Source organism: Melospiza melodia, chromosome 1, assembly GCF_035770615.1.
Source record: "Melospiza melodia melodia isolate bMelMel2 chromosome 1, bMelMel2.pri, whole genome shotgun sequence".
Taxonomy (NCBI): Eukaryota; Metazoa; Chordata; class Aves; order Passeriformes; family Passerellidae; genus Melospiza; species Melospiza melodia.
In genome coordinates, this window is record NC_086194.1 from 15,957,312 (window position 1) to 15,969,616 (window position 12,305).

Below are 12,305 nucleotides of genomic sequence, written 5' to 3' on the forward strand. Positions count from 1 at the left end.
TCAGGGGACTGTTGGCTGAGGTGTCAGAATTGTATGAGAGCTGCGTAGGTTAAGGAGGATGTTGCAGGAACACAGAGGTGTGTCTGCACTGAGAGGGAAAAGGAGCTGAAAAGTAATGCAGAAGGCAAAAAATGGTTTGTGGATACTTCTCTACCTCAGGCACTCAGGAGGAGGCTGAGAAGGGAAGGAAATAAGAAAAGCAAGCATATCATGAGCTGAAGAGAGCAGTGACATTTTACAGCAGCTGAAGATCCCCTCCACAGTGTTTGTACTCCTTTCATGTGGTGTTATCAGAGCTCTTTGGAAGAGTTTATTATCGTGTTCCCTCAGACAGCAAGCAGACAGCCATCCTGTGACCCACATCCTGAGTTTTACAGCCCTCCTTGTCCTGTGCCATCTGGGGTATTTATAGTGTGACCCACCACTGGGACAGCAGAGGACTTCCTTTATACTCTAAACATTACGCTACAATAATAATGAGAAAATGGGACAAATGACAAGCTTTCCTGCCCAAAAAATGTCATAACCCCCTGCCACTTCAAATGACGTGAGCTGGCCAGGTCACCACGCTCATGGCACTGTGAGTTTCAGGGCACTGGTGTTGTTGTGACTATGCTGAAAGGCTGAAGGCTGTACCTGGGGCAGCACATGGAAGGAAAGTCTAAATATGCTGCAGACTAAATCACACAGGGAAGGGGTAAGAGAAGCTGAAGCTTCTGGTTAGGGCAACATCTGCAAAGTGAGCCACAGCTGGCTTGTAAATACACTGCTACAGACCATAGCATAGCACAGCACCTCAAAGAGATTTTAGAGCTTTTTTCCTCTTTTATTTTCCCCCAGGAATTTGCCTTGATCTTGATTATTGTTACAATAAGTGATCTTCTTTTAAGGGATAAAAGGAAGGAGTTGGCTTCCTTCCTTTCTGCATCATCTCCTGAGGTATCACTCTTCTGCAGGCTGGTGCTAGCACCTCACTGCATAAATGGTGCAAAGGGATTCCCCAGGGGGCTGTTTTTCTCTCCCCCAAGAAAAGGACGATTTTGAGAGTTAAAATAGCTTTAAGTGAATGTGGTAACACACCATTGTTGCCCAGAAAGGTCAAACAAAGGGGCTGTGAGAGGTCAGTGGGAGAGATAAAGAAGATGAGGTGTGTGGAGAGTAAGATAAGAACTGAGGGTCTTATGTGATTATCAAGGGTCAGGCATGTGTGGGCTAGAGTGGCAAAGGATGAGTGAGCTTGTGCTTCTCCCAGCTAGAGCTGGAGAGGGGGTGAAGAGAAGCAGTGCATCTGGGAGGGTTTTTGATTGGCTCAGCAAGGAAACTTCTGAGTGAGAGCTGAGCAACCTCTGCTCACCCTTAGCCATCACTACACTGTCCCACTGATGTGCTTTGCAGGCCAGGGTGGGCCTGAGCACCAACAGATTTGCTTGGCAGGAGCTCAGACTGTGTTGGCGAGTCCCAGTCCCTGTCTGGTAGCAGGAGCAGAGCCTGTGCCCCCTGAAGCATGCCATGAGAGTGCTGGCCAGGGGACATCAAGGAGCAAAAGTGAGAGATAGCTCCCTGCTGGAGGGGCTGGCATCAGCCTTGATGCAGCAGAGAGGGTGGGTGGTAGCAAGTGCAGAAATGGCTCTGCTCTTATGCTTTCATTTTTCCTATAGGGCTGTGTGTGGGCTCCCCGACATAGGGCCAGCCCCTTTCTTCAAAATTTTGGGTCTCAGTGGAACAGGAGAGTTTGGACCCTGGGCTTCTGCCTTTTGTAATAGCCCATTCTGTTAGGTACATTTGCAAAAAATAATGAACAACATGCTTGGATTGATTCAAGGATCAAAACTAAGGTAAAGAGTAGAAACAAAAACTCCCATGTATCAGCAATGGAAAAGAACTGCAAGCATTCTCCTACCAGCAGAAAAAAATGCAGGAAAATTGGTTTCTAGACTCAAATTGGGTAGATGGTGGGATTATGCTGGACTAGAGATTTTTATACTTCAGGCAGGTGGGGAAGGAGGGGGTATAGTGAGATCAGGTTTGCTGGATGATGAAGAGGAGAGCAAAACTGCCACAATGATTTCTATCTTCAGCCTCCCCAGATCTGTCGGGTCTTTTGTTCCACATGTTTGTTGGTTATATGTGAGAGGTACTGGGATGAATCCACTGCTTCTACACAGCAGTACAGGTGAGTGTGACAGTAAGGTCTAACCTGCCTGTGAGCCAGTGACAAATGACAGAGCTGCACGTTCTAGCCATGAGCAACCTAAGTTGCAACCTAAGTTTTGCCTGGGGGAAAAATTGTATTAACTTGATAACTTAGCTCTCTTGAAGTCCTATCAGTACAGATACAGAACATGCCATTCTTTACTGCAACACAGCCAAAGTAAACTATCCCAGTGCCATATCAACTTTTGCAAAGGGAGGGGAAAACACTGACATGGAGTGGAAAATGCTCTGGTGGCGTAAGTTTGGCCGGTGCACATGGCCAGGTGCCAGGCAGTAAAGGAGGAATCTGCCCTTGCACAGAGGCAGAACACACCCTGCAGGTAGCAAACAAACAGAACACAACCTGGAAATGAATGTCTGTGCTGGTCTGAGACAGTGTGGATATGGAAAGAAATTCTTTAAAAAAAAATAAAAATCTGTACCTCGTTCTATAGACACCAGGTTTGGAAGCAGCAGACCCCTGGAGAATACTGCAGCCTTTTAACACTTCACCAATACATTTATCTTTCTTGAAGGCAGTGCAAACATCAGAGCACATGCTCCATTTTACCTCATAATAACAACATCAACAATATCACTGAGTAGTGTACTCATGCAAAATCTTTATTTGGAAAATGTCTTGTCTTGAATAAAAGCACTCCTCTGGTTTACTTTTAAGCCCAGAAACAGTATTTGCATTGTGCAGGCAAAAAATACAAAGAAAATTCTTAAAATACATTCATCTTCTGATATCATTTAAATAGTATTATAATTGCTTACGTCTATTTCCTCTATTTTTTTTCCCACTAAATCTGCCTGTGGACTAGCGAGAGAAGAAAACCAAGGCAATGGCATAGTATTTGTTTTGGAGAAAGGCCACAGTATCTTAAAGACAATGTGGAGAATTATCTGTGTTGTATAAGGACAAAGACACATGGATACTGATTCACTGTCTAGCACACATATCCCCTTGTTTTCCAGGTCAGGAATGGCTTTCAGAATGGTTCTGATTATTTTCTCTGCTGATCCAGAGCTCTAAAGAAAGCTGAGATTGTGGCTGTTAAGGGTAGAAAGTTCCTCCTTCATTTTATAATATGTATGTTATTGTGGTTTCTCTTGGCTGGGAAATTTCATTTCTATTTCTAATCTCAGCCATGTGTCGGTCAGTTCTGATTTAAGTTCCCTTCACCCTCTCCCTGCTGTGCAGCTCTGCATGCCATATTGCAAACATATTTTTCAGCATGGGTGGGAGGTAGCACTGTGGTTTGGGCTTTGCTATTGATATCAGGATTTCCCTTTTTCTTTGTTTGAAATTTTTTTCTTTGGAAATAGAATTGATGGTAAACAGGTTTCATTTAGTCCACAGGGGAGGGACAGTGAACATTTTCTTGCAGATTTGAATAAGAAATCACAATTTTCCAATTTTTCTAATTAATTCAGTGATATATTCATCATCTCATGAAATCTTCAGCTTGAACCTTTATTTGGATTATGTAGAAGAACAGAAGTCTAAATTTTGTAGACTCCACTTGTAATTAAAACCCACTCCAGTAAATTAGGGCTCCAGCACTGTGGCTTATTGCCAGTGGAGGGAAATTAGGGGATTGTTTGATCCTCAACCAAGAAAATACCAATGTCTTCCAAAAGGACAGCTTCACACAAAACATTCAAAAGTCTAACAAGCTGTCAGTTTTCTCCATTCCTTTTAGCACTGTTTTGTCTGTCTTCTTTGAGCTGAAGGCTCCTGCCAAGTAAAGATTCATTTCTCACATATACTTGCCTATCAGATTTTGAAGTTGGACAAAAGGACCCACTTAGCAATTGCAAGAACTGTTATAATTTAAAATGCAAGAACATCGTATTTCTGCATTTCTTCTAATCACTCCACTGTTTGTTTTTTGTCCTTTGAAAAAAGGCAGTGAAGAACATATCAACATTTTAACCCAAAGAGAGGGACGAGCACTATAAAACTAATCTTTGGCTGGCTGTCCATGTGGAAAAGGCAATAGAATGTTGACTCTACTTATTTATATTGATTTGTGATACTAAACAGAAATATTTTGCACAATTCCAATATTTATCCTTAAATAAGCTTTGATAGGAATGATTATTTTTTAAGGGTGAGAGGTTAATTCTGTGACTTTACAAATTTAAGCATTGCTGTCCTTCCTGTTTTCCTGGAATCATTGGATGTTTCAGTACAAAGACTTGCTCCCCACATCAGGAGCTGAGCCAAGGAAACTTGATGGTTTTGATACATGATGCAGGTGTTTTCAATAAAGACAAACCTGTGGTATGAAATACAACAGCCCTTCTTATGCCTGGGGAAGGCTTCTTAAGTTAATATCCGATGAGTGATGCATGGTCAGGTGCACTGTATCACCGGGCATTTCTGTCACCGGAGGTCTCAGGTCATTCAGAGGCATTTCCCTCCTCTGCCTTCCCATCCCCTCCTGTGGCTGTGGTGGTGGTGGCACTTCAAAAACTGAAGAGCTCTGCTCAGACCTCACTTTGTCTAGTTCCAGACGACTCTAGCGAGGAGGATGGCGTGGGGCCCGCCAGCAGCGATTCTTCAGGGAAACCAACTTCCCGCTGGCGCTCGGGAGCCGCAGGAGGGAGCGCGCTGCCCTGCCAGATGCGCCGCCCCCGGACAGAGCCCGGCCCCGCTCCCCACCCAGCCCCGATCCTAGTCCCGCTCCCCATCCTAGCCCAGCTTCCCATCCCAGACCCGATCCCAGTCCCGCTGCCATCCCAGTCCCGATCCCAGTCCCGCTCCCCATCCCAGACCCGATCCCAATCCCGCTCCCCATCCCAGCCCAGCTTCCCATCCCAGACCCGATCCTAGTCCCGCTCCCCATCCCAGACCCGATCCCAGTCCCGCTGCCATCCCAGTCCCGATCCCAGTCCCGCTCCCCATCCCAGCCCCGCTCCCCATCCCAGCCCCGATCCCAGCCCAGCTCCCCATCCCAGACCCGATCCCAGTCCCGCTCCCCATCCCAGCCCCGATCCCAGCCCCGCTCCCCATCCCAGCCCCGCTCCCCATCCCAGCCCCGATCCCAGCCCAGCTCCCCATCCCAGACCCGATCCCAGTCCCGCTCCCCATCCCAGCCTCGATCCTAGTCCCGATCCCAGTCCCACTCCCCACCCCAGTCCTGCTCCCCATCCCAGCCCCGATCCCAGTCCCGGTCCCCCCGCCTCTGCCCCACCGGGAGTGGCCGTCCTGCCCCGTTCGCGGGGCTCGGGCCGTTCGGCAGCCCCGGAGTTCACGGGTGGCTTCTCTTCCTCACATAGGAGATAGGAGCCTGGAATGTCGCGTTCGATTTTATTTCCCTGCCACCAGCCGCTGTTACTGGTACCAGCCCCTCAGGATGTGACTGTCCCTTCTGGATTTCAACAGGGTAAAGGGAAGGAGTTGGCAGGTCCTCTTTAGCCGTCCAGGTCCTGAGCGTCCCCATTAAACATTTTTTTAAATGTAAGGACCAGTCAGGCTTGGGGGGGGTTTTGCATGAATTTCTGAGATTGCTCATGAAAACAGTATCTTCCCCCAGCTTCAGCTTCCTCAGCTATAACAGCATAGGAGCAGCATGAGTTGGATACACAGCACGTTGTAAAAACACAATTTTTGAGGTCTAGCTCTGCTCTTCCCCCTAGAATAAAGGTAGAGTTCCTCACTTTTCACTGTGCTTGCATTGCACGAGGCACCGGAGCAGCCTGCTGCGTGCTCCACCTCGGCACCCGCTCAGCCCTGAGCTCCTGCTGCTGCCATTACCAGTGAGGGCTGTTGCCAAGACAGTTTTATGGACCTACTGAGACAGGCACTGGCAATCCCCTTTTACTGGTTTTTAACCATGTCTGGCATAAAAGGAGCTCTCTGTTGACTGCAAACTGACAAAAGGCTTCTGGAAAGGTGGTTCAATACAGTGATGGTACAATGGTACAATACAGTCCATTCCAATAGCTGACCCATGGTATTGACACTGCAGAAATAGAGACAGAATTGCAGAGAAAACTGTACCCTATGGATTTCTCAGTTGTCTGTATCATAGTATCAAATGAAACTACCAATGCTGTTAGAGGAATACACCATTTCTGCTCCTTCATCCACTGGTCAGTCACACACTACTGCAAAACAAAGCTTACCCACTTTTTAGGTTTTCTTTTTTTGGTTTTGATCAATAAAACTTTGTCTGCAATATTGTTAATACTGGTGCCTCTTGCCACTTCTTTTTTTTTTTTTTTTTTAAGGTCTTGGATGTTTGTGTGCTTTGGAAAAGTAATTACTTGACATAACTGATGAAACAGACACATTGCAGAATCAATAAACCTATTCCCATCAGAAGAAAATAAAGTGCACAGAACACTTCTGTTCCCTGTAGACATAAACAGAAGGTAATAGCAATGCTTGTATGGGACAATTTACAGTTCTTCTGCAATCAAGGTTAAACTAAAACTTTCAATTAATTGCTATGCATCTCAGCTTCACTGGTTAGTAGGAAGATGATAGTGGATGAAGTTCTTCCAGAACTGTTTTTTTATGGGCAGGATTCGGGTGGGGAGGCATTGGGGGGAGAAACATGTTTTCTATCTACAAATCCCTGGATGTCCTAGATGGTGATGAAGAGAGGTGAATATAGTAAGAGTGGTAGGAACAGTTTGTCAACAAGTATTGCTACACAGCATGTGCAAGAGTTAATAAAATAAATTATACACCACATTTTCTTTTCAAGCAAGCTTTAAATAGTCCATATGTAACAGAATCATGTGTTACAGACAAGAAACTCTTGCTGCCAAAACACGGGATGAGTGTTTTTCCCGATCGTTCTTTCCAAATTACAGACTTAGGAAAAAATATTTCAAGAAATTACAAGATTTTAAAAAATAAAATTATGCTAAAACCCAGAAAAGGCCAAGAGAATAGACTGGTGAATTACATGAACAAGTCATCAGAAAAATGATAGTACACAGGTACTTACAAAAAACTTACAGGAATTGACATAAAGGCTTTTAAGACACAGATAATTAGCAGGCTAATTCAGGATCAAAGGGCAGAATGCATAGGCTTTATTATAAATTCTGTAATTCATGCATTTGTGTGTGCAGATAAAATATATTTAAAGCCATGTATTTAAATGCCATCAAAAAGACACTTGAACTTCTCCCCACCAACACCTGGTGGCTTCAGGGAAGAAGAACCCAGTTTTACTTACTTTTGTGCACTGGCCTAATCCAAACTCATAATCTGTAAAAGGGATCAAAGTATAAGAAAGCAAGCAGGCATTTTATCTGAGCCACTCGGCAACACTGGGACAAAGATCCAAACCCACTTTTTGGTAATCAGCGTCCCTGGAATGGAATGGCAGCAGCACCAGCCTGGAGAGTTCTCAGTGTGTTTCAGAAAGTGGCTCCAAGAAGAACAATCCAATGGTTGAGTGGGAAAAATTAGAAATTAACCCTGTGGTAAATAGATAGATGGATAGAGGGATAGATTGATGGATAGATAGATAGATAGATAGATAGATAGATAGATAGATAGATAGATAGATAGATAGATAGATGGCTTTTTTTCAGAGCAAAATAAGGTAGCACTACCAAGTAAGTGGCAATATGGTGTGTGCATTAAGATATATAAGTGAAATCTGCTTGGGGCACCTTCACTCAAAGGAATAAGTCTTCTTAAAATATAATTATAATAATAATTATAATAATAATAATACTTCTTTATACTTGCCACTTGTTAGCAATTGTTTACATCGTAGAAAAATAGATAGTATTCTGTAACAAGAAATATAGTTACTTTGTTAAAATGGGCTATTTTAAACCAGCTACTATTCTTTCATATAAAGAATTTCTAAACAGCAAAACAAAAACAGGTAATACTGAGTGCAAAACAGCCAGTGGTATACTTTGCATTGGTTTGAAACATAGTTGCCAGCTACTATAATTACATGTTCTGTACACTGTACTACAAAAGTCTTCCATCTTTTAGAAGCTTTTGGGTTTTGTTTTTCTTCTTTATAGGTGGCAAGTAAGTATTTAATCCAAGTAAATTCAAACTCTGGAAGTCAGAGAGAATTTCACAATCAGTCTTTGCTACCATTCTTTCACATTCCTTCCCCCACACAGTGCAGCAGCACTTCCTACTTATGGCCAAAAATCCCTTAAGTTAAACAAAGTTTAGAATGTAGATACTTAGAAGTGTAGCTTATAGATTCACATTCTTTTAAAAATAATTTCACAAATTTCCCACGCTTACATTTACACCAATGTAACACCTCACTTGATGCGTTTCATTATCCTTGCTAAAGACTGAAATAAAGTTCAGATGAAAACTCTTTGCCAATGGTAGATATTGTCTTAAACACTACAAAGCCAGATGGTTCCAATGTAGAAGTCATTTTTCTGTGATCTCCACAACAGTCTCAGACATGAATAGCTAATTCCTAGTGGCAGTGGTAAAGGCATTATCAGTACACCATGAACATCACAAATGGAGACAATTTCCAAATGTTAAAGAACAAAAACCAAACAAAAAGCACCCAGAAAAAAATCAGTGAAACATTCTTAGTAGAGCAGAAATTTCTCTATTCTCCTCTTCATTAATCTCACACCTTTTCAACTTTGGTGGGGTCATATGTATCTGGAAAAAACCAAGAAAACACTATTAATAATGTATTGTGAAATCTATTCAATATTTCTGGCTGTGAAAATGACACATCTTTTCCCTAGCTTTTATTTAAAAAAAGAGAGCTGATAAAGCTTGCTGCATTAAAGATACATATCACATTCCTGACCCAAATTCTGTGCTTTTACCACTATAATTCAGGAACAACTCTGACCAAATGCATGAAGATAGAATTTGGGAAGGCCTTAGGTAGGTAGGAACAAGCACACTGAATACTAAGTGATTGCTTCCAGTTTTCAGGTGCTTTGACAGGAAGAAAAAGACATAACATTTGCTCCCCCTTGTACTGAACACTAAGGACTAGTAAATGCTTTAAGCATCCCAGCAGGGTGTGTAAGGCAGGCTGAAGGAGGGATTGTGCCATGCAGTCGTCAGGGTCTTTTCATTTGATTGCAAATCCTTCATTTCAGATTAATTCAACAGAAAACAGGAAAGCACAGCTGCATTGCATCGCTATGGTTAGTCTGTCTTGCTTCAGTCTGCAAAACTGCAGCTCATGTTCCAGCCTTATTCACTAAAGCACTGGAATGGCTTGCTAACACTCTTCTTCACTTCCAGCCTCCCTCCTGCCAGTTCACAGCACATACCATAGGCTGGTTTTCCTTTTCCCAAATCCCTGAGGACACTCTTCTATGAGATTTCTTAATTGGATTTATCCCACTGCTGGCCACGTAGTGAGCAGACATGAGCCTTCTCCTTCACCCTTGTCACTCTGGGACAGGATTGCAACGAAAAGGCTTTGCCCTGTGAGCTCTGCCTGCCCAGTGCCATCATGCAGACACCTGGCTTGCCCTTGATGTGCACGGTCATGGCGTGTAGGAGCCAGGGCTACCCAGGGAGGAGTCTGCAGGCACAGAGGGCCCAGACAAACCGGCACTGCAGCCGTGCTGCCGCGTGCTGCTTCTGCTCTTACACAACCTGGGAATCTGTGCTAACCTTAAACGTCCCTCCCGTAGGCTGTACTCCCACTGCACTCACATTTAAACAGCTGAGCATGAAAATAATTCCACACACAAATATCACACTTTGGAGTAAAACATTCATCCTCGGGACTTTCGTGTTGATGTGAGTGAATGTCTTCATTCGAACATAAAAAGCATAAAAATCCTCCAGGGAAATTTTTGCTCCTATGTGCAAGTGTCCATCTGCTACATCCGCACTCACGTCAAGGGGGAACTGGCTAAGAAAGGATTTCTGGATTTGGCCCCAGTGGGTGGATTTGTGTTGCAGAATCTTTTATCACTTCTCTTGCCCACCCTCCTGGAGCTGCTAGTCCAGCCAAGAAACGAGTCTGTGCCAGCAACACCTATGATTTCTGCTATGCCTTTTCTGGTATTTCCAAACAGACACCACATGATTGCAAAAAATCAACAGAAATAAAGTTTTTGAGGGCTAGTGTTCTCTAGGATAATGCTGCATCCTTTTAAGCTTAATGCACTGATGGTGTATGAAGATGCCTCTAAAGCCGTAACATTTTTTTTAATCATAAATATTTTGCCATCTAAGCTGTTAAAACATAAAATTCTGAAGTGTTCTGTGACAGGTTGACCTAAGAATAAAAATGGATTTGCATTTCAGAAACCTGATTTTCCTAAGACCAGACACATTCACATTAACAGAATTCCCCACAAAATTTCAGGTGCTCACTGTTTCAGGGAGTGGCAAGACAGGGGTGGGGAGGAAGGGAGAAAGACATGGAGCCTCTGCATGGCTCAGTATGTTCCCCGAAAGCTTACCCATGCCCTCAGCACCTAAACCAAGGACACAAAAGTGCCAGACTGACAGGCCAGGTCACCCTTTTGAGGGGGACAGACATTGGAGTTCTAGCACTGATCTTGAAATGCTTATTCAACATTTGGTTAAGCTCATTTGAAATGCTCTCTACAGAAACAAAGCCAGATTAGCAGACTCATGTCTCCAAACAGCAAAGGAGAAAAGACATCCAATGCATTTGGGAACACTTAGAGATGTTCTCCTAATGGCAGTATTTGCATAGTAAGATGAGCTTGCACTCAGTTTTGGCAGGGCTCTTGCTCTGAGATGACTGTTCGTCTGCCAAGCAACATTATACATGTGAAAGCCTGTTTCTGCTAAGGGCTGCAGCCTCTGTGACAGGCCCAGTCTGCAATTATAAGTCCAACATCACGCTACCTTGCTCCAAATAGAGTGGCCTTTTAGAATGGAATATCTGCTCTTTGAAAACAACAAATAACAATGCTTTTTCAGGATTAATTCTCATTTGGGCTTTCAATGGTACCAATAAGCTATTGTGAAAATTGGAGTGAGATTTAAAAGAGGAAGACACAACATCAGGCCTTCTTACAAATATGAATCTACAGTCACCCTGTAAGGTGAAGCTTTTGGGGCCAGCAACAAATCAGGGTCTCTTGGGATGGGAAGAGGCCAGAAGCCACCTGCCCACCCCATGTGTGTCACCCTGGACATGCACAGCAGGAAGGGACATTCATGCCATCCAAACATGGGGAGGGCTGTTATGGCTGAGAGGGAGCTGCTGCAGTGGGAACACACTGCAGAATATAAGCCTGGCATTGTCAGCAAGAGGGATAAATTTAGACATAATTTACTGCAGAATAACTCTCCAATAAAACGCACACAATCTGTTTTGATACATCCCTCAAGTCATGTCACCACAACAGTTATTTTCTTCACTCCAGCAGAAACCCCAAGGGAGGAAAGCATATGAAATGCATGTGGGGCAGACCAGACCTGATGGGTACAAGAAAGCTGAATCAGTCTGTTTGAAAAATCTGGTCTGGAGAAATACAGTTCAGAGCAGAGAGAGACAAAGATGTGGCATACAGAAAAAGACATGGAGAAAAGGCTTCAAGGCTGCAGGAGTCAATACTTAGAACTCATACAAGCATTTCTTTTCAGTTGGAATTGTGTACGTCCAGTTTAAAGTATACCTAATTTAATTTCAGTCCCTCTGTACTGGAAAACTGAATAGATTTTTATCAATAAGGTTAAATGAATAACCTGTGCAGATTTCAAGGCAAAGTGTCAACTGTAACAGAAAGGATGGAAAAAGGAAGGAGGAGATTAATACTAATTTAACAGCTTTCACACTCTATGTTTGCTCACTCCAATTTATTTAATGGACTAGGCAGGTGGCCTAGGAGATTTATCCCTCTACACAGGTCTATAGCAACAACTGATTTTCAGTTGTTAAAAAAATGCTAAATGAAAACTGTTTCAGAGAGGGAACTGCTCATGTTACTTTGGGGATGCATATGGACTACACAAGTTTACATGTTTTAGAGAGAGATCAGAAACACCAAAAAATAGTAAAAAAAAAAAAAAAAAGGTGTTCACTGAAATAGTCAACTTTCCATTTGTCCTGGGGTTAATAGTTATTCTCAACATCTGATCTGGAAAATATTCATGAGAGAGAGAGAATTTCCAGGCCCCT

At 43.3% G+C, this 12,305-nt stretch overlaps 1 protein-coding gene and 1 long non-coding RNA gene across 6 annotated transcripts in view; both read right to left on the minus strand.

The window, feature by feature from the left end:
• Positions 1–3,615: 3,615 nt before the first annotated feature.
• Positions 3,616–4,818, minus strand: LOC134414493 (uncharacterized). Its single transcript, XR_010026755.1, has 2 exons — positions 4,482–4,818; positions 3,616–3,937 (listed from the first exon to the last, which is right to left on the minus strand). It is a non-coding gene; the product is annotated as an uncharacterized LOC134414493 (long non-coding RNA).
• Positions 4,819–5,501: 683 nt separating this feature from the next.
• Positions 5,502–12,305, minus strand: part of JCAD (junctional cadherin 5 associated) — a 62,126-nt gene continuing 55,322 nt past the window's right edge. For all 5 annotated transcript variants that reach the window (XM_063149094.1, XM_063149113.1, XM_063149103.1 and 2 more), the window contains one exon: positions 5,502–8,830. In XM_063149094.1, coding sequence (XP_063005164.1) covers positions 8,796–8,830 — 35 coding nt within the window. In that variant the 3' untranslated portion in view covers positions 5,502–8,795. The remainder of the gene's footprint in view (positions 8,831–12,305) is intronic.